The sequence below is a fragment of the Corylus avellana genome, chromosome 4, assembly GCF_965113065.1.
Source record: "Corylus avellana chromosome 4, dhCorAvel1.hap1.2, whole genome shotgun sequence".
In the NCBI taxonomy this organism is placed as follows: domain Eukaryota; kingdom Viridiplantae; phylum Streptophyta; class Magnoliopsida; order Fagales; family Betulaceae; genus Corylus; species Corylus avellana.
The window spans coordinates 33582656-33604409 of record NC_142493.1 but is presented as its reverse complement, the minus strand read 5'-3'; the positions used below and the strand labels follow the sequence as shown (position 1 = coordinate 33604409).

Genomic DNA, 21754 nt, shown 5'->3' with positions numbered 1-21754 from the left:
TTCAACTTACATTACACCGACATAGAATACAAGCCATACTTAAAAAAAAGACAATTGGGGAAGATAATTGTTGCATTGTCAATAGAGTATAATTTACAAATGGATATTTATGCATTTGAATCTCACAGATCACATTGACCAAGATACGGTGTACTTAAGAAGTTGAAAATTGAGAATATAGGAGACTTTTTACGTTTAAACAAATCCCTCATGAGTCCATAAGTATCCCAGTGGCCCAATGGCCCCTACTTGTCAAGCAAAGCTGTTAATTGCTTTTCCAGCTGCATGACAGAGAGAACCAAGTCCAATTTAAACTTTGTTCTACAGATTTCAAAAATGGGTTTGCATGCTGTCACTAGAGAAAACCTTTTCCCTACTACTAAATGTCAAATCTAATCCTTGATCAACAGAAGAAGCCCACATATGCTTATATCAGGCTCTAAATGTTGGAAAGCATAGTTACCAAAGTGAATAAATTTTACCAAGCATAATCTTTCAGTGATGGCTACATACCTCTGTATTTTTTGTCTTCCATCTCTGTAACTCTTCAACAAGTTTTTCAATGCTGACATTACAGAGAAGTGACAGTAAAGATTTATCAATTAAATGAAACATTTGTAGTGAAATGACATTGGGTGCATCTCACACACCTTTGTTCCATGGTGATCACTTGAGCTTGTAAGACACTCTCCCTTGCAGAGGCTAGAGATGCCTGCAAATTGTGAAAGGGTAAATTCAAAGCAAACAGAGTTGTTGCTACTATTGCAGCAAGTTATAAATGAGGTTCATAAGAAGGTGTTTGTACCTGTAGGCGATCATCGTTGCCTGCTTCCCCTGCATACTCTATATTATTACCTTCATTGTGCAAATACAACATCAACAAACAGAAGGTGGGAAACTCAACATGAAAATGCAGAAAGAAATTATTAATAATAAAATAAGCATTACCTGTGGTTTGATTAACATATCTAATTAATTTTACTATTTGTTCCTGCCAGAATTATGAAGAATGATGAGAAAAAGCCAACGTATAAGCTAGTTAGTAAGTAGACAAACAAAGAATAGTGCACACCCTTTGTATTGCATTCTGCTGTAACATAGACTGCACCCTGACAAGAACATAGGTGTCTGTAGAAGGCATAGAATTTATAGACTGTCGGGAAAAGGGATTGGTGAAGCTATTTGGAGTATCCTGAATGAGAAAAATGAGTGGCAATTCTCAGAAAAGCCATTGCAAGGATGAAAATTCCAAGCTTCAAAATATTTGAACAACATGATGAAATGGGTTTGCCGGGGTACCTTAGGTCTGGAATCTGCAAATTTGATTGTGAACCAGGACTTGTTTTGGAAACCCATTTCTTCGAATGCATCCTCTGCTGCATGACCAATTTAACAAAGCATTTGTGAACAATTGAATCAATGTGAGTAGATGTAAACTAAACAGAGAGAGCATAAACAGCACACCAGATGGGAGCTTGCTCTTATCTCTATTTTGAGGAGTTAGCAATTGATCGCTGCAAATGTAGTGGAGGTAATTAGCATGAAACACATTTAAGTCGTCAATGGGATCATACCAAAACAAAGTTTCTTTTATACTTACGACTCAAGTGCTTCACGAGATTGAATGCGAGATAGAGCTGGAGAACTACCAACACGATGAAGATAATTACGCCCAATCTGATACAATTAGAAAGTAGATGATAAATATCTGGAAAAGTCATGCAAATTCCTGGAAGCCCAAGATTGAGTTGCATTTGTAATTAGCACAGGATTTTACCTCCTGGGAGGATGCAGATTCTGCTACATTCGAATGATTCAACCTTTCCCCTGACAGTTTCTCTGCTAGAAGAGCTAAGTCGTCAAGTCCATCATCATCCTGAATCTGAACGCAAAACAATATTTTTACATCAGCATGGCATCACTCTGTATATATGTTTGTGATCAGTTTGTTAAACCCATCAAATTCAGTGAAAAGTAAAAGAGAAAGAAAGAGAAAACAGCACACAGACTTTGTTGGGAGTTAATCCTACATCCACAAGCAGGGATTACCGTACTTACAAGAGCAGCCTGCCTTTTCAAATCCTCTAGATCAAAATTCCATGCGCTGATTCCCCGTATGTACTCTCGCTGCAAGGTCAACCAAGGAAATCTATCTAATTAGGCCATTGAGATCAAAGTTGAGCAGTAACTAATGAGTTTTTTAACGCATGACGAAAGAGAGTGAAATTAGCACTAGGATAATTGATGCACAACAGTACATATGCTGGGATATAACATAACAATACTAAGGACAAATTGCTAAATTGGTCCATGCGGTTTGGGATTGTGACAAATAGCTCTATGGGGTTTAAAAAGTGACTAAACACTTCTTGGGCTAAGAAAAATTACAAAATTTGTTAATATGCCGTATTAGCAACAATTATATTGTGACATGTGGCACTTACAATTAAAAAAAAAATTATAAAACTAATTATAAAAAAAGAGAGGGGATAGTCAAATCACCCGCTTTAACTAAATAGGCGGTGGTCCAGTGGGTGTGAATCAGCCACCCCCAAATGGCCGTAAGTGATTTGACTGCCTAGTCACACAACATAATCCTAGGTGGGTTTACAATGTTTACGGCACCTTTCTGTGATTAGCATGAAGATCATTACTATTTCGACAGCCAACCCCCGTTCCAGCTAATAGCACAAGCCAGCATGACAATCTAATTTGGGAATGAAGAAAAAATAATCCACATGTTATGCAGCAACTTCTTATTTAGGATCCCTAAACAATAATTGCCAAACAAAACGTTAGTAATTACCTGTGACTCATACATTGCCTTATTATGCACAATGTCGGCCTCTTTTTCCTGTACAAAGAAGGCATATAAAAACATGAATGATGTGAATTATGCCCGCTTTCAGAAGAAGGGTTGATGAGTACTGAAATGAGAATACAGACCCTCAGCATCCTAAAACGTTCACCAAGTGGAGAAAGGCCATCAAGAATACCCCGAGCCAGAAATTCATTTGAGCGTGCATGTTTGAAGAAGCGGTGCTTCAAAAGCTTCTCTGCTGTAGGGCGCTTCACTGGATCCTTTACTAAGCAAGCAGCTACAATCTCTTTAAATGACTGGAAAGGATGGTCAGTTTCAGAGGAATACATAAAAAGCTACTGCCTTAAAAGAAGTTAAAGTTTCAATTAAATGGCAGACACCTTTGAAAACCTCTTGTCCCTGTGATAGTCAAGACCAGGTGGCGCATTTTGTACGGTCATCAGGAATACCTGCAGTGGACAAGAAATAAAGCATTCAAGATGCCAGAAAAAGAAGGGATTTCACCCACACACAAAAAAAAAAAAAAAAAAAAAAAAATTGAGATGACTGGCCTGTACCCAATTCACATTATACCAATACTTGACTCAATCTGCAAAATACAGATTAGTATGTCCAGAGATTTACCTTCATGGGTGGATACCTGGAGAATGGCGCATGACCATGAGCAAGTTCTAGAGATGTTATTCCAAATGACCAAATGTCTGCTCTGTTCATAGAAACTCATATAAGAACACATGCATAATAACTCCACATAGTTTAACTGATTACAAAAACGTCAGTGTTAAATTCAGCACAGTAGAAACTTCAAATCAAGGTCATAATTCAAATTTTTTCAAGGCATCACTAATAGTATCATTTTCTTTTTAAAGACTTGTGTGGAACAACCCAATATTAAAGACCAAAGAATGCCCCTAAAGATACTACAACTTTTATTACAAAATTCTTTACAAACGTCAGCAATCAATAATTGGTAAAATGATTAAATAAAAAATCTTGCTTATCAATTTAATTAGTTAGTAGCTGACTTGTCAACCATACACTCTTAATCATTTAACCAATTATGGATTTCCACCTCAATTTCATAAATAATTTGTAGTAAAAGGTGTAGTACCCAAGCATTTTCCAAGCCAAAAACCAACAAGTTGTTGCATTGTGACCATACAAAGTTTCCCTCTAAACAAAAGAACTATTAAGTGCTAGAGGTTAGTTATAGACATCCACAATAAGGGGGGAGCTATTGTCCCTAAATCACCCACTCACTTGAAGTCATATCCATGCAATTGCTGCATAACTTCTGGAGCCATCCTGTGAAAATCAAAAAGGGTGAGAGTTTTACAAACACAAGTAGTGCAGAAAGATTTTTTAGTCCGACTCGAACAGAGTATGCAATAAGTAGTGCTTTGGACAATCCAACAGTAGTGAGATTTGCAGGGTTGAATTGATCAGCACCAGCATGGAGTTCCGGCAAACGTTTTTCTTGCACGCTGTCTACTACCAAGATCAAACATGCTTGCTACCAACCCAAAGTCTGCTAACTTGACTGCACCTTTTGAATCAACCAATATATTCCCAGCCTGCAGAGATAATAGATCAACAGTATTAACCAAAAACTGAAAGATCCGTAGACAAATTAACTTGCAAAACATTATGACAGGGATTGGATACCTTAATATCTCTATGAATGAGTCCTTGGGCATGAAGATGAGCAAGAGCTTTTACAACTTCATACAACAAGGTGGCAATAACAGGCTGTTCAAACCCATCTGGATAAGCAGATTGCATTATGTAACGACATGATCCGCCCGCCATGTAAGGCATCACAACCCAGAGGCTGCTGCCAGTTGCGAAGGAGCAATATGCTCTCAGAAGATTTGGATGCTCAATCAAGCTCATTGTTTGTACTTCTTGACGAATAGCTTCCTGTACAAAACGATCCCAAAAACAAATATAATGCAAACATCATTCTTAAAGGAACTCTACATGCAATTATCTACAGCACAACAAACTGCAAAGCAGCAACACACACACACACACACATATATACATACCATGTCATTATGGCACTTCTCCAGATCGAAAACTTTGACAGCAATGATCTCGTTAAGCGGAATGCAGAGAGCTCTGTACACGGTGGCACTGCCACCTTCACCGACCTCTTCGTACAACTTATAATCCTTTGAACTGGCTGGAAATTTCTTTTGCGCCAAATTTTCCATGGTGTTTTAATTTCCTATTGTAAGTACTCCTCCCATATAAATCACGAAACTTATTCCGTTTTTTTTTTATAAAAAAAAAATAAAAATAAAAGCCAGAGATTCAAAAATAATAAAATATGAAGAAAAAAAAAAGCCTAAAGATTGGTCGGAACAGACGCATCGTCAGCGGGAGATAATTATAGGATAAAAATGTGTTTTTTTAATATTAATGCAACATTTGTTAGAAGGGTAATCTTAAAAATCACATTTTTTTATCTTTCAACTATTTACAATGATGATGTTGCAGTTTCAATCAACCTTTTTATCTTTCATTGTTAAAGGAGAAAAAATAAAAAATGATTGGAATTAACAATGTTAAAGTAATCGTAAAGTGATTAGATTTATCTCTTCCTACCAGCTTAAACTTTTGGAATATCTGGTAATTTAATATGATATTAAAGTCAAAAGTCCTGAGATCGAATCTTGACTCCATTTAGGCTTTTGGGATAATTGGTAATTTAACAGACATGTTAGCATTGAAGGATAATTATGGGATAAAAATGTGATTTTAATTAAATCATTATTTATCTAAATAACTTAAAAAAACTTTAGATAAATAATGATTTAACATAATATCACATTGTTGAAAAATAATTTTGGTTTTTCAATAAAATCAAAGAACAAAAAAATAAAAACAAACGAAGCCAAGAGTCAATTGTAAGCCTGAAATGTTGTCTCAAACAAGGAAAAGTTAGGTAAGAGCAATAACCAAAAAAAAAAAAAACACATGGTACATAATTGGTACAAATTAAACTGACCACTAAATCGATTAGAGGCACATGATTGATGAGTTTCGTCATCAAAATATTTAGCAAGTGGGTTGGAGCATAGCGTGGAGGTGAAAACACAAGCGAAAGTGCCATTTGACATCACTACAAAAAAAAGGCCATTTCTTCACGTGGCAAACAGTAATATTTTTTTGGCACGTCAGTAAATGCTGACGTGTCAAAAGTAGCACGTCAACAAATTATTTACTGACGTGTTAAAAGTTACACGTCAACATTTACTGACGTGTTGAAAACAACACGTCAGTATTTCCTGACGTGTTATAATTGACACGTCAGTAAATTTGAACCAAATTTAATCTGACATCATTTTAAAATTAATAAATAATTGATTGATTATTTACTGACGTGTCAAATACTGACACGTCAAGAAATATTGACGTGTCACTTTGACACGTCAGCAATTATTGACGTGTCACTTTGACACGTCAATAATTGTTGACGAGTCACTTTGACACGTCAGTAATTGTTGACGAGTCACTTTGACACGTCAGTAATTACTGACGTGTCAAAGTGACACGTCAGTAAATATAATATATAAATATATATATATACGTCACTACAAAAAAAGGCCATTTTTTGACGTGGCAAACAGTACCATTTTTTTGCTACGTCAACAATTTTTTTTTTGACGTGTTGAATTTGACACGTCAGGAAATTTAAATTCAATTTTTTTTTTTTTAATATATCAGGTTTCTGACGTGCTACCGTACAGAGAGAGAGAAGGAAAGAAAAATTGCAGGGTACTGTACGTGCACACTACGGTGTGTTGGAACTTGGGGGAGGAAAAAGAAAAGGGAAAAAAAAAATTAGAAGAATTGAAGCCTACGTGCAAAGAGAGAGAGAAAAAAAAGAGAGAGAATGAATTAATTAAGAAAGAGAGAGAAGAAAAATAATGAAGACAAAAAAAAAAAAAAAAGAATAAAATAAAAGAATTCCTGACGTGCTATATTTGGCACGTCAGGAATTACTGACGTGCCAAATATAGCACGTCAGGAATTCCTGACGTGCCATATTTGGCACGTCAGGAATTCTTTTATATATATATATATATATATATATATATATATTTCAGAAATAAATAAATAAATATATATTTTTTATATTAGGTTTATTTATATTATATATATTCACTTTTTTTTTTCTTTTTTTTTTTCTTTTTTATGTTAGATTCCTGACGTGCTAAAAATAGCACGTCAGAAATTTCTGACGTGCTAGAATTAACACGTCAGAAATTTCTGACGTGCTAATTTTAGCACGTCAGAAACCTGATATCAAAAAACAAGCGGAATTTTCAATTTTTTCCCTCTTTTTTCCTATCTTCTTTCCCTCTTCTTTTCCCTTTATAATTCTATTATATATTCATATTCTTTAATCCTTTTTCTTTTATTTCCAAACACAGCTCTCTCTCTCCTCTCTCAATCTCCCTAGCCTCTTCTCTCTGTACATCCGGCCACCAGCTCCTCTAGAGGGAAGAAGAAAAAAATGGGAGAAGATAGAAGATGCAGAGAAGCAGCAGAAAAAAAAAAAAAAAAAAAAAAAAAAAAAAAGAGAGAAGAGATCGAAGCAGCAGAAAAGAAAAAAAAAAAAAAAACAGAGAAGAGAAGAGGATCGAAGAAGAGAGATTTTTGATTTGAAGAAGCTCTGATTTGGTTTATTTTGATTTGATTTGAGAGATTTTTGATTTGAAGAGAAGAAGATCGAAAGGTTTATTTTTTGATTTGGGTTTTTGATTTTTTGGGTTTGGGTTTTTGAAAATGAAGGAAAGAAGAGAGAAAAGAGAGTGAAAATGGAGGAAAGAAGAGAGAGAGAGAGAGTGAAAATGGAAGAAAGAAGAGAGAGAGAGAGAGAGAGAGAGAGAGTGAAAATGGAGGAAGGAAGAGATTAGGGAGAGCTGGGGGATCGGAGAAGACGAACTACTGTTCCAGAATTAAAAAAATATTTTTAATTAAAAAAAATCCAGAAAAAAATTAAAAAAAGAAAAATTATTATTTTTTAATAATTTTAAATTTGCTGACATGTCAAAAGATGACACGTCAGTAATTCCTGACGTGTTAAAATTCACACACGTCAGGAATTCCTGACGTGTCAAAAATTGACACGTCAGGAATTCTTCTGACGTGTGAATTTCAACACGTCAATAATTCCTGACGTGTCAAAAATTGACACGTCAAGAATTCTTCTGACGTGTGAATTTCAACACGTCAATAATTCCTGACGTGTCAAAAATTGACACGTCAGGAATTCTCTTGACGTGTTGAAATTCACACGTCAGAAGAATTCCTGACGTGTCAACTTATAACACGTCAGGAATTCCTGACGTGTCATTTTTGGCACGTCAGGAATTCTCATTTCCTGACACCCACATTCTTCACGCCTTACACGCGTCAGGAAAGCCCCGTCAGGAGTGTTTACTGACGTGTCAGGTGACCTGACACGTCAGTAAACCTCCGTCAGGAAACAGTACCTTTTTTGTAGTGCATGTCCCAATACATTGTCTAAAAGGTCACTTAACACAATTTTAATAATGTCTCTAATTTATCTTCTGTCATCTCTCTCCCTCATTGGGCCGTTCTTTCATGTTCTTTTTATTTTTAATATATTAAGTCTCTAATTTTGAACTATCAACCGAAAGGTGTGTACGTAGTAAATAATTATATTAACTATAACTAAATAATTAGTTAAAAAGACAACTATAAAAGGACTCGCGGAGATGGAGAGAGATGATGATGACGACAACCATGATGCCTATACCACAATTAATTTATGATGGGTGAAAATGTATGGACTGAGTTTTTCTTTAAACTAGGTTGGAAGAATTTATTTAAATCTAATCTATATAAGTGATATGAGTTCATTTTTTTAATAACATGTAAGATAAACATGAGCTTTCAATTAAATTTATTTCAACTTTGTCCATACTATTAAAAAAAAAGAAGTGTTTTTCATATGTTTAAGGGACACATATCACTTTTATAGACTAGGTTGAATAAAACTTTTCCAACCCAGTTTGAAGAAAAACTCTGTCCAAAATGTAGTACTCCAAATATTTTTTTATAGGACATAAGAAATAATTATGTTGCATTGTTTGTTTCCATTTTCTTTTTCTTTTTCTTTTTTTTTTTCCAATATGTGAAGTTTGTTTATTTTTTCTTTCATTTTTTTTTATAACCATTACCATTAGTTTAATATCAGAGGCTCATAAATTTCCATTATGTAAATTGAGCAAGTTTCAAGTTGCAATCTTTATAGCATTGGTTTTATAATCTAATGATACTTTTCCTCCTAAAAAAGATGGAAGTTTATTATCTAACTTACACTGAAAAGCGATAATACATAGGACATTGGTTTTATGTATTAGCCATGGTCATGTGGGCTAATACATAGGACATTACCTACAAATTTTTGAACTTTCAAAAAATTTATAAAAAGCATGATAATTAGAGGGTTAAGCAAAATTTTCCAATAACAACCGCTGTAAGATTAGGCCTGCAGTTAAGAGCATGTTTGGGATTGCGTTTGAGAAATAGAGTTTTTAAGTCAAAAAGAGCTTTTGGGCAAAAGCTTCATTTTTAAGCTTTTGTCAAAAGTATTTTTTTGCCTTTTTTAGGCTTTTTATACTAACAAATACTTTTTTCTTCAAATGAACTTTTTGAGTGTTAAAAGTACTTTTAGGTATCTTAAACGCAATCTCAAACAGGCCCTAAGTGTGGCGTGGCGGAGTGATTAGTAGTATTTGGTTGTTCATTAACTTAATCTAGCCCAAAAAGCTTAGACCAACCTTTAGCGGAAACCAGACCGTGGTCTCTAAGACGAAGCCCAATCACTTGCTGGGCCTCAGAAGTCGAAAGTAAGTTACATTCAAATAAAGCCGTATTTAAACAAAATGGGCTCACTAGAAATTATCCCCGATTATACCTCTGACATCCTCGGTTCCATTTCTGTCTCCTTGTCCTTGTCATGAAAAATTACAAAAGTTCACTTAACTTTTTTGAATATCACAATTATCTCCGGATCTTTTTAAGAAAGCATTTACGTCTCCGCAACTTGCGGTTATCCATTTGGCCAAAAAAATCATAGAGCTCCTCCCTCATCTTAGATTTTTTATGCTCAAATTTAAAGAAAAAAAAATCTATTATCAGACGAGGATAACTTTTATAAGGAATTGATGTAAATCAATTTTTTTTTTTTTTTTTTTTTTTTTGTATAAAATACTAGGTTATATAGATTTTTTTTTTTTTTCTTTTTAAGAAATTGCAACAAGGCTGAGAGTGGCTGCGCAGCCACCTTAGATTTGTTGGAGGTGGCCCGCGCCCATGGGGTGGCCGTGCAGCCACCTCCACCCATATGGGGTGGCTTGCTGGCCACCCCAGAGGGGTTGGGGTGGGCAGCGAGCCACCCTCAGCCCTTTTACAATTTCTTAAAAAAAAAAAAATGGAAAAACTTATGTAATTTGGTGTTTTGGTGTCTATTTGAAACGGTAGAGTAATTCTAGGTGACTTATTTTTATTGATGGGAAAAAAAAAACTGATTTATACCCATGTCTATATAGAAATTATCCCCTTATCCCCTTATCATATAGATGATAAGGCTTCAATCAAATCTTTTTTTGCCCCAAATTTAGTGGGCAATAGAATTTACAGCCGTCTGCCAAACAGGCCAGCAAGCACAGATTTTATACGCTCCCGCCGTCCTACCGGTGGTCTGCTAGCTAGTGCTAACAATTATAAAAATAAAAATTGTCGTTTTCCTTAGGGGATAAGGGCACAGGGATGCCCCTTCATTGAATGCACCACCGGATTCGATCGGGGCGGTCGTTTCTTTCGGATTCTCATAACCAATTTTGACTTTTATGAGTTTGTCAAGAAGTTGGGGGACTTTATTTTTCTTTATTTATTTATTTTTTATTTTTTTAGGTAACGGGGGACTTTCTTGATGAGATTATTTAGTACACATTGACCTCTTCCCCGCCACCCTAGCTTTTTCTGTTTTTTAAATCCCTTATAATATAACCCTTTTTTTTCTTTGCTTGATCTTCAACATGCAACTAATTATAATAAGATATTTCAATTTGGGTTAAGACCAAATTAATGTAAATATAAGATATTTTTTACTAATTATATTTATATTAATGTATAAATATAAGATTATATAAAGGGATTAATACTTTAATCAAACATGTTAGAATCTTTAATCTTAATTTATTAATTTCATATTGAGTTTACAAGTTGTGTAAAAAATTGATAATCATTATTAAGGATATAAATTATTTTGATTAATAAGGATTCATTATTGTTGATTTGATTTGTTATTAATTACCCTTAATTCAAGGGATTTGTTTTTTAAATTATGTCAAAACTCTATAAATATAGCTATGTACTCAAATTATACATTAAGAAAATATATAGTCTATTAAGGTTTTAGTGTATGGATGTAAGCTATATGCTGAGCTACCTTAATTTTTGTATTTTTTTTCTCTCTCTCTCCTTTATTCTATATTAACCGCCGTTAATTTTATATTGAATTAGTGTCGAATTACAAATCATGTTAAAAATATCAGCCTTAGTCTCATCCCTCTCGCTAGGCATGAATATTTGAAAAGTGCAACTTGTGATAAAAACAACTCTTCCGCAGCAAGGCTGCAGGGGGAGAACGTGCGTGATTTTGAAAGGGTCTTATTTGCATTTGTTTAAAAGGTTGATAAAACCACAGCACGGGTGGCGAGTCATGAGTTTGACCCTACTTCCATGGATTTAGAAGCTTCTTCTTCGGTCATCAATGGCGGTCAAAGCGACTGCCATCTTACCAAATTTGGTCGTAGAAAGAAAGCGTTAGCGGGTTTCTTCGAAGCTGCAGGCAGCGTATATTAGGCAGTAACTACACCAAAAATGTTTGATTTGTCAACGGGGTGGGGTTGGGGTTGGGGTTGCTTCTACTAATTAAAAGTCTCCCAAATGAAGAAATGGCTTCGTCAGTAAATAACTGCGATCCTTAAGCCGTAAGGAAATTGAGATCGATCTACATAATAATTCAATGGAGAAATGTATGCAAATTTAGAGTGTAAACATATAATTAATATGTCGTTGAGTCAACTAATCAAATTGCGTCATGCCTTATGATAATCAACTAAGCAAAGGAGAATCTATTACATCATCACTTACGACAAGAAAACAATGAATACAATATATGTTTAGTAAGCAACAGAAAGAACAAAAAGAAAAAATTGGAAATGTTATACAATTGCGGAGTAATGTTCGGTGTCTTTTTCATGTCATTTTTATGTTCTTTTAAAAATTATGTAATTTTAAAATCACTATTGGAGCTGAAAAATGTATCAAATTCCGAAGATTTAATTACATACAAACAATTATGATATATAATTAGAAGAAAGAAAAAATCAAAACTAATATAAAAAGTTAGAAAAATGTTAAATGTTCTTCTAGTGTTTTCTTAATTGTGACGTCGTTGAATTTGAGATTATTATTATTGACTTTTAATCTATTGACAATTTTAAAAGTGAAGATATCAGAAAAACATTATAAGAACACCTAACATTTTTCTAAAAATTTATCAAATCCTAAATATGGAGGGGTCTGAATCCTTATCCTTCAACGTTGATACGAAATATCTGAAACATTCTCAGCCGATAATATACATGTGGCTCGTGGGTCGTGATTAATCTAAGTCATTTTCTCCTAAAACTAGTATATTTCGAAAGGGAGGAGATACGGCCCCATATAGCCACCTCCCCAGAATTGGCAAGGGACGGTGACGGACTGACATTAGATGATAACGAGGTTTACGTACTTTAATTGTTTCTCCTCCCTAGTCATGTTTTGTGTTTAATCAACCTCCTAGTCATGTTTTGGCAATTGCTATCCAAAATCACAGGCTGACAGACTCCGTTACGTTAGCATAGCCCTTACATCATCCGTGACTCACTGGCTCTCATGAGTTACCCATCTCTAGACCTGGAGGAATCTGATCCACTAACAAGTCCTTCCAGAAGCTACCAACGAAACACGTGGGCAACCCAGGAATAATCCGCGTGTATGTATGTGTGAACACGTGGTCCTTGTGAACCAAGAAACAGCGGGTCATTCATTCCATATCCGTACTATTCTCCAACAACGACTCGTCAAAATGAAAAGGCCAGAACCGTAAATACCTCACACACACATACACACACACTCACCGATATTTCGGACCGCCTGCCAACACCTGGGGCGGGGCCCACTTACGCGCTCTCCGCTACTCGTTTTCTCGGCTTTATTAGCAACGTAAATCAACATTGTTTCTTCCCCGAACACTGTTATTAAGAATTAAGAAATCCCCGTTCAAACTTAACAACTTCGTACTGGTCTCCCCCAACAATCACCAACCACCTTATTTATTTAAACCCCACACCCCATCCCCAACAGATTCAAAATCCCCTATATATATTTCCTCCGCCTTCTTTGCCTCATTGATTGAAGTATTTTGAAAAGATGCAAGCGGGTTCAGTGTTGGCACTCTCTCCGGCCTTTAATCTCTATCCACCTGCGAGCGAATATACAGAGCTAGCGGATAAACTTAGCGGAGATTTCGGCGCAAAGCTTAAACTAGAGGCTTTTGGTTGCGAGTCTGGGGATATGGAAGATAAAGAAGCCTCTAAAATGGAAGCTTTGGATGAGAAATTAGTAGATGGAGGTGAAAACAGCGAAGAGGAGGAAGGCGATGAAGATGAGGAGGAGTTCTCGTTTGCTTGCGTGAATCCCGACGGATCTCCGATTTCCGCAGACGACGCATTCGCCGACGGCCAGATCCGACCGATATTCCCGCTCTTCAACCAAGATCTCCTTATCGCCGACGCCTACGACGGCGATTCGAAGCCTAAGGAGGGCTCCTCCTCGGCTCTCCGGCCGCCGCTGAGGAAGTTCTTCGTCGAAGAGCGCGATCATCCTCCGTCGTCGTCGACCTTGGAATCAGACGAGCTGGAGGAGAGCGCCCCCGCCGGGCCGTTCTGCGAGTGGTCCGGAAAGGCGGAGCTGAGCAAGAAGAGCAACTCCACGGGGTTTTCGAAGATCTGGAGGTTCCGGGACTTGGTTCGGCGGAGCAACAGCGACGGCCACGACGCTTTTGTGTTCCTGAACCATTCGTCGGCTAACGCAAAGCCAAGCAGCGAACCAACGACGGAGGCTAAGAAAAACGACGGCGTTGAGAAGAAGGAGAAGGTGGGAAAAGTGGAAGTGAAGAGGGTAGTGAAGGGTGCTAAAACGGCGTCGTCGGCGCACGAGGCGCACTACGTGAAGAATAGGGCCAAGAGGGAGGGAGATAAGCGGAAATCTTATTTGCCGTACAGAGTTGGATTTTTTACGAACGTGAACGGGTTAAGCAGGAATGTGCATCCCTTCTGATTGATTAAGCGCGATGCTAATTAATTTTTATTAATTTTTTTTTTGGGGGGGGGGGGGGGGGATTTGTTGTAGCTAATTTATTGAATAATTAATTTATGTAAATATGAGCAGAATAGAAGCTTTCCGTATATGTAGGGGTTTTCGAATTCTCAGCTCTGGATTTAGTATTACTGGATGGATGTTAACGTGAATATAAATTTCAGTGTTAACAGTAATAATTGTAATTATATTTTTGTTATTCAGGATTTAAGATTATCGAATTCTCTCTTTTATTATATATTTTTTTAAACTAAACAAATTTCATTGATGGCCGTTGAATTTAAGAAGAGCCTTTAATGTGGGGTTGGCTCAATTATTGGTTACCTTTTATGATTTTGAGATTTTTCGCATTGCATTAATAATGGGCACGTGAAGAGCAAGGGAGCTGATTCAGAATGAAAGAAACATCATGGAAATAACGTTATTTTCATATAAAATAAATAACAACAGGTATTCGTCATCGGTGGTGGTCAATGACATATGCCAACTTGTAATCTATTGGGAGTATGGAACTTCATTAAAAAATTGCAAGGGATAAGCATGCTTCTCTCAGAAAAAATAAAAATATTACATTAGTTGTAAACATTAGCCAATGGTCCCCCAAGAAATCTAATTTCGAGTTGTTGACGTGGTAACGGTGGGAACCAAATCCCATTATTTGACAAAAAAAAAATCAAAGTCTTGTTTGGATGAATGCGTGAAACAAATATCCGTCCTCTTCCAAAATTTGTTGAGAGAAACTTTGAAAGCAACGTGTAGATTAGACAGGAAAATCAAACGAGGAAGTGAGAAACGAAACTTATTCTAACAGGATGAAGTTGCGCGAGAAGTTGCTCAGAAAAAGAAAAAGAAAAAAAAGAAGGAAGTGAGTGGGGAAGTTTCAGAGAGGAGGAGGATTTGAGAGCAACTTTTCTTGTTTTACAAGCCAAGTGGGTGGGGTAAGGGTCACTGCTTTTTGTTCTTTCTTTTTGGATCTTTCCTGGGAGGCTTACTACAACGTACGTAGCACTGTAGAAGTTTCTGGGCCCCAACCATATCCACAGCCAGGCCCATTCTCTCAAAACTACATTCATCTCATTTAAGCTATGAAAAAACATGACTTATTAAATTTATTGAGTATAGCTTTCTCATTAAATGCAAAAACATGATTTATTTTAGACGCTTAGATTAAATGAACGGCTGAGATTTATAAATTTGAAAATTTCAAATTTAAAGAGAATTCTAAAAACTCTCAATCTGGAAACTTACGAGCAAAGCATTAAAAAAAAAATTACAAAGACACGTGATTCTCACATTCGTTCTTAAAACAAGATTGAAGAAAATCACATGTAATTTGTACACGTGTCAGCTAAATAGATTGGATTTGAAGAAAATTGTCCTTTAAAATATATATATATATATATATATATATATATATATATTTCAAGTCACTCAATGATTATTTGTTCCTTAAAAACCTTATTACAAGGCAGAATCTAATGCAACGACAGGGAAATAGACAAGAAAAGTGTAGCTCATATTTTCTTTTTCCTAAATCAACACGGAAGGCTGCAGCTCGTCTTCATTATTTAACTCTAAATAGTAAATATGTACATACAACTAACAGGAAGGTATTATTATACATAGCAGCAGCATTATATGGAACAAACCCCTCAAGCCAAGCTCTGTTGCAAGGAGTAAGCAACTCAGGATATCAACGCAAGTCAAAGATTTCAAACCTCAGATTTGAATTTTTATAGACATAAGAGCAATGCTCATAAAGGGGACTCCCATCTGCTAGTTCTTTGTGAGGATGAAATCCATTCTCTTGGCACTCTTTCAGAACACCCATTCCATCCGGGTCGGATACCCGAAATATTCCATAGCTCCTGGAGGAAATTCCTTTCATAAGTTTCTGAATAGTATTATTTATCCATATAAATTTACTCTTATCAGATGTGAAAAAGATGAAACTGCCTCTACTGCAGTAGAAATAATTACTTTTATGAAGAAAGAAACTTAAGGATGCTGTCCAAGTATCTCTTTACTTTGTATTTCTTAAGCAGTATTATTTATTTACATATTTTACAAACTTATACTAAACTTGAGCTACACACATTGTATTTCAAAACAAATTGGCACATCAAATGTGAGCTAAAGACAGCACTATTAATAAACAAGAACTAAAAGGAGAATCAGTAGAGAGTTAAAAGTATGTGGTGCATATGTCCAATCCAGAACACAGACGAAGGCACCGCCGATTTCATTTCTAATATAACAAGCATTGTTAGTCCCCTCCCCTCCACCCAAGTTGGTGACAGTTAAACTACAATGTAAGAGTTACACACCTTGATGCATCAGTTGGAGCCATGACAATGGCAAAAGCCTCAGGGACCATTACCTGGGAAAAAAGAAGAAGCATTTTAAGTTTGTCTTCCCATTAACCAATTGGGAACCAGAACAAACTATTCCATGCATTATTTAGTCTTTGCAAGTAATACTACTAAAACTAGTTGAAAGTAAAGGGAAATAGGATGCAAAAAAAAGGCCAAGTATTTTGAATCAACACAAAGTACCCAAAAGCTAAAACTACCTCATAACAAATTTTGAATAAAAGCTGATATAGACTTGAAACATTCAGAATTTCTGGTTATCCTATGTGCAGGCCGATTAGCAGAATAATTAGCCAATTGTTTCTTTTGTTTTTTGGCCAAGATATTTGTTCAAAAATATTTTGAATATCTTTCCATTTTAATTCCCAGTTCAGTATGATTTTTGAAGTATACTGTCTCACCATAGTCCTTCCTAATCACTATAACTGGGTAGGGGTTTATCTATTAATCTGATTGGCAAGTTACACGAGCAATATGAGGTTCTTGAGCCAATATCTACACCCTCCATACCATCCTTATGGAGGGAGTAAATGCCAACTAGCGCTCATTGGAAATAACTAAGTAGGATGATATGCCAATTTGCTGCCCAAAAGATCAAGACAACCTTCCACCATATTGTCAGGAGAAGAAAACGATAAATTTCATGAGGCAGAAAATTCCCCTGGTCTTTGGCCCGAGCTGTATGAGGCATAAAATCATCTCCTGTACGGACAAGGTGCAACTCCCAGTGCATTAAGGAAAGGAAGCTACAAACTATTTGGGCACTCAAATCAAATAAAATAAATAAATAAATGTAATTCCTCAATTAATGACAAAGGGCGCCCACACTTAACTCAGTCAATTACCTGATACGAATACTGAGTGTGCAAATCTACTGATGACATGAAACATTTTTGGGAAGGATGTGTCTGAAAATGAATATAAAGGGTTAGGCAACAGTGAACAAATACAGCTAACTCCCATCCAGAATGAGCTGGATATCTAAATATAGTAAAAAACAGGAAAGAAAGAAAAAAAAAACAGAAGAAAAGAAAAGAAGAAGCTAGCTGATCAAACATGAAGCAAAAGCAGGAGAATAACTGATAATCATAAAAGATGTCAAAAGCATTCTGGTTGGTGTGGAAGCAGCAAAAATGAACATAGACATCAAGAAAACAATAGTATGTATAAACTATTACCAAAAATAGACAATCTTGACAAACTTTATAGTGTTATTGATGCCAAGACTCGAGCACTTCTAGTCTTTGACAGTGCATTAGAACACATGAATATGCGAACAAGAGAAGGAATGATACAAAAAAAAAAAGCATAGATGGATGTGCATACATGGATCCAACCCACAGGAAGAAGAGATCTCTCATTTTGAATGGCAAAAACTTCCTCCTCGTTTATAGCCTGACACTGTCATTCAGAATTTAAGTCAGAGGTAAGCAGTAATGGAATTACAGATTATGGAAAAGCACAATCAAGAGGAATAAAAAGGCCTTGAAGACTAACAGAACTGGAAGTCGATTCCTGTTTGGGTATGATCAGAGTGGTTACGTACAATGTTTCTCTTTCCTGGACACATGAAGGAAATAATCATACAATAGCTTTAACTTAGCAATACATACTCCTCAAATCAATCCCCACCATCCCATATTAATGGATAAAACTTCCTAAACAAAATTGGGCCAATCATGCTGTATGCAACTCCAGCAGGATGACAATATATTTCAGGCCCTAGAATGTAGAGAGAAAGCATTAATCTTACAAGAAAGGCGCCAAGATTTCCACAGGTTTCCAGATCCTTGTCCGTGTTTTCTTTAGCAAGCTCAAGAAAATCCTCCATCAACCGTGGCGACTAAGAACGAATATGACACTGACGTATTAGCCATCTATTTTTTAAGTCAATGACATATAACCATAAAGTAGGCATGCGCTTAAAGCAACACATGGAACTTGAAAATAAGAAGATATTTTTTAGGAAGCTAAGAAGCATGGGATTAGTAGCATGATTTTGTAAAAGAAGAATACAGTGATGCCAAACAATAAAAATAACAAAGAATTTTTTAAATAATAAATCAAAACAAAAAAATGGCGCAGTTCATGTGTTCTTACTATATGTACATCTCGCAAGACCTGAGATGTGGTTGACTCAGTAGATGACTTTGAGTGTCCATGCTCTGAATCAGCCACTGGAATATGTGAAACATGTGCACCTTGAGGCAAACTCTCTATGCAAGAGATTATAGGAGAAGGAGATGACAGAGTAACAGTATGAACGATAATACGCTGACATGTGCTGGCTGTCTTAATGGTTGCACAATGTAATTCAAGCGGGGAGCAACTAGTTCTAGAATCCATGGAGTGTATAGATGCCATCCCAGATTTTTCTTAATAAATCATCACCAGGCCATATTATAGCAAAACAGAAACACAAATTTATATTCGGCACTGAAGAAGATTCTGCATAGAAATGGTAACCTTTGAAATTTTGTATTGGGGTTCCCTGAAGTGGACGTATTTTCTGTGGAAAAAGTGAAATCTCATACCTTGGGTCCCTCAATTCTGTTAGGACAGAATTTCTAACCTGTGTAAGTAATCACAGTAAATGAGAAACAATCCCAGTTGGATCTCAGAAAATATGAAAGAAAAAGGACTATTCTCCCTGAGAGTTCTAAACTTATTATAATCTTTTAACTTCAGCATCATAGCTTGAATTACAGGCCACTGAGAGGTAATAATATCTATGGAAGTTCCATCCCTCTCAAAGACATTTTCCAATCATTCATGAATTCCAAATACAGGGGAATACCGAATACCCTCTTTAGAAATAAAGTCAACAATGAAAAACACATTGTAAACAGTAAAGCATGGCTCTTACAAGTAAATCTTAAAATTTATTTCCTTAAATACTCATAAGTGAAGTAACAGTATTGCCAAGTGACACTTCTACCATCATCTTACTTACATTTAGAAGGGCATAACCTTCATGAGATAGTGAACCACAGGCCACTAGCGGTTTCAAAGTTGCCCATTCTTCAATGGACTCCTTGTAAATCAGGGAGAGTATTGGAGCCACAATAAATTCTAATTTAACATTTCATTTTCAAGGAAGATAGACCTAAAAAAGTTCATGTTTATGTTCATTTCTCATGTGCCATCCAGACTCCATGCTTCATGTAGCAAACACACCCATCTGTTCCTATTGAGATACACATATGCCAATGCAAACACCTAAAGCTAGTGGTGGAACTTGCAAGTCGTTTTATGTCGACCACATGTTTCATTCACAATTGTCATCTTCCCTACTTCTATATTTGATAGATACCATCAAACGACAGCAGACTCAAGATGTTGTATGTACCTTGTTATAACGAAGCTTTTCTTGTGTTGAATGGTGTCGTCCAACTCCGATGCTGATTTATAACTTCAGAGAGCCTGCGAATCCAGTTTTAAACATACCTATCAACGTCAATCCTTCTGCAAAACTAGAGAAAAAGATTCCAAGTCACCTACGAAATTTGGGCTCCTGCAATGAGAAAATTGTTAAAGAGTTGATTAAACGATTAAATTTACCTCTTTCTATTAGCTTAAACAAACAAATCAAAGCAGAGAGGAAAGCCCATAAAGATTCACCAGCAAAACAGGAAGAGCAAGTTATAGCTGAAGCAGGGGAGGGAAATGGTGGTAGATAACTAAACCAAGAAAAAACCAGTAAAAATTCTGAGACCACAGAGGCCCAGAGGGAAAAAGGGTGGGGGAAAAAGTGAGCAAAAGATGCTTGGCAGAGGCAACAAGGAAGGAAGAAAAGAAAAGAAAGAAAGAAAGTTAGCTTTAATCTAACACTCTAACACAAATTTCATTCTTTGTCATATATATCTTCAGCTTAAGATGCTTATTTTATAAAAGACAACTACAAGGCACAAAAGTCCTGATCTTCAAACATCACAATAATGAAACCAAAACTAACATCTAAAGACTAAAATCCAAGTTAAAAGGCCATAGTTCAAAGCAAAGAAAGACACCAGCACATATCTGAACAACACTAACTACCAAAGATTAAGACACCATCTGGGTCATATACTACAACGTGCTATAAGCACCCTTTGAGAAATTAATCAATTAAAAGCACCCTTAAAATCACAGAAATTATTAACCACAAGGGGATATTTTCAACACAGTTTCATCCGCAAAAATTTAAAGTTAAAAAAATAATAATAAAAAAAAATTTCGCAAGCTCATGCCTATATGCTTTTGCCTTACCCAAAATCCAAATGAATATACATAAGGATATAGAAAATAAACGAAAAAGTTGAAAGGGGATTGTTAGATGAAAGAAAGGACCTGGTGGACGAGCTGATTAGCAATCCTGTAGTAGAAGATGATCGAAATTCGGCGGTCAGCTTCTCTTCCTTCTTTCTCCAATGAGGTGAAAGAGCTCATCATTTTTCCGTACTGATTTTCATTTTTCACACGCAGCTCGCTGTTCAACATGCGATACCGTCTGCGCTATCCTTTACTGTTGCTCTTATTACGACATCTTTTGCACGGTAGTTTGAGGCTTTTCCGTCTTATTTACAAACGACATGGAATGTTTTGCCATTTTTGTCTTCATGTTGTTTTCCATAGACGACATCATGGGATTTAAACTCAGCTATAATAAAATTACGACGTCATCACCGGCCATGGCATTCTCATCCGCGGATTCGGGTTGTTGCCCCTGATGTATTGATTCGAAGAACAAAATATGAGAAAACATTTATGAAATTTATTGTTTCAACATTTCACTTCAATAAATAGGTAGGTTGTTTGAGATTTTGAGTAAATTTGCCTTATCCTATCTGAGAACACACAATTGGTGAGAATCTCATAAAGTTTCTCTTCCATCTCCATCACTTCTTCCTTGGACCGAAGTTGTGTTTTATATTTGGAAAAGGGAAAAGTTCTTTTTGTGTTTTTCGGATATTATTTTATATGAAAAATTACTATTTATCCCAAAATTGACAGCGTTTTTCAATTTTAACATCAAAGTTTTAATTTTTGCAATCCACCCCACAAAGTTTCAGTTTTTTTTTTTTTTTTTTTTTTTAATTCGACCAAT

At 35.9% G+C, this 21754-nt stretch overlaps 3 protein-coding genes across 5 annotated transcripts; 1 reads left to right on the top strand and 2 right to left on the bottom strand.

Annotated features, from left to right (window-relative positions):
• Nucleotides 1–83: 83 nt before the first annotated feature.
• LOC132178738 (serine/threonine-protein kinase BLUS1) lies at nucleotides 84–5037 on the bottom strand. 3 transcript variants are annotated; one of them, XM_059591259.2, is made up of 19 exons: nucleotides 4870–5037; nucleotides 4487–4741; nucleotides 4271–4395; nucleotides 4082–4126; nucleotides 3446–3527; nucleotides 3202–3270; nucleotides 2947–3117; nucleotides 2807–2854; nucleotides 2059–2127; nucleotides 1778–1882; nucleotides 1601–1677; nucleotides 1465–1514; nucleotides 1300–1376; nucleotides 1073–1192; nucleotides 949–991; nucleotides 806–855; nucleotides 651–712; nucleotides 514–565; nucleotides 84–281 (listed from the first exon to the last, which is right to left on the bottom strand). In XM_059591259.2, exons 1-19 carry the CDS (start codon nucleotides 5035–5037, stop codon nucleotides 246–248), a joined length of 1704 nt encoding a protein of 567 aa, XP_059447242.2. In that variant the 3' UTR covers nucleotides 84–245. The 3 variants fall into 3 exon arrangements, with proteins under 3 accessions (XP_059447242.2, XP_088371527.1, XP_088371526.1); XM_088515401.1 differs by having other exon boundaries at nucleotides 806–843; XM_088515400.1 differs by having other exon boundaries at nucleotides 1300–1373.
• Nucleotides 5038–13153: 8116 nt separating this feature from the next.
• Nucleotides 13154–14409, top strand: LOC132178753 (uncharacterized). Its single transcript, XM_059591279.2, has one exon. It carries the CDS (start codon nucleotides 13349–13351, stop codon nucleotides 14255–14257), a length of 909 nt encoding a protein of 302 aa, XP_059447262.2. The 5' UTR covers nucleotides 13154–13348; the 3' UTR covers nucleotides 14258–14409.
• A 1382-nt stretch (nucleotides 14410–15791) lies between these two features.
• Nucleotides 15792–21147, bottom strand: AMSH2 (associated molecule with the SH3 domain of STAM 2). The gene is made up of 10 exons (XM_088515713.1): nucleotides 20998–21147; nucleotides 20018–20074; nucleotides 19135–19240; nucleotides 18769–18845; nucleotides 18422–18511; nucleotides 18166–18228; nucleotides 17995–18069; nucleotides 17514–17576; nucleotides 16624–16676; nucleotides 15792–16164 (listed from the first exon to the last, which is right to left on the bottom strand). Exons 1-10 carry the CDS (start codon nucleotides 21145–21147, stop codon nucleotides 15990–15992), a joined length of 909 nt encoding a protein of 302 aa, XP_088371839.1. The 3' UTR covers nucleotides 15792–15989.
• Nucleotides 21148–21754: the final 607 nt, after the last annotated feature.

Coding starts and splice junctions, on each gene's coding strand:
- LOC132178738 (XM_059591259.2), bottom strand. CDS start 5,037: ATGGAAAATTTGGCGCAAAAGAAATTTCCAGCCAGTTCAAAGGATTAT. Junction 4,127..4,270: donor TTTGCCGGAACTCCATGCTG/GTGCTGATCAAT, acceptor TGATTTTCACAG/GATGGCTCCAGAAGTTATGC. Junction 3,118..3,201: donor GGGACAAGAGGTTTTCAAAG/GTGTCTGCCATT, acceptor CATCCTTTCCAG/TCATTTAAAGAGATTGTAGC.
- LOC132178753 (XM_059591279.2), top strand. CDS start 13,349: ATGCAAGCGGGTTCAGTGTTGGCACTCTCTCCGGCCTTTAATCTCTAT.
- AMSH2 (XM_088515713.1), bottom strand. CDS start 21,147: ATGTTGAACAGCGAGCTGCGTGTGAAAAATGAAAATCAGTACGGAAAA. Junction 18,512..18,768: donor TCTTGCGAGATGTACATATA/GTAAGAACACAT, acceptor ATTCGTTCTTAG/TCGCCACGGTTGATGGAGGA. Junction 16,165..16,623: donor GCTCCAACTGATGCATCAAG/GTGTGTAACTCT, acceptor AATTTCCTCCAG/GAGCTATGGAATATTTCGGG.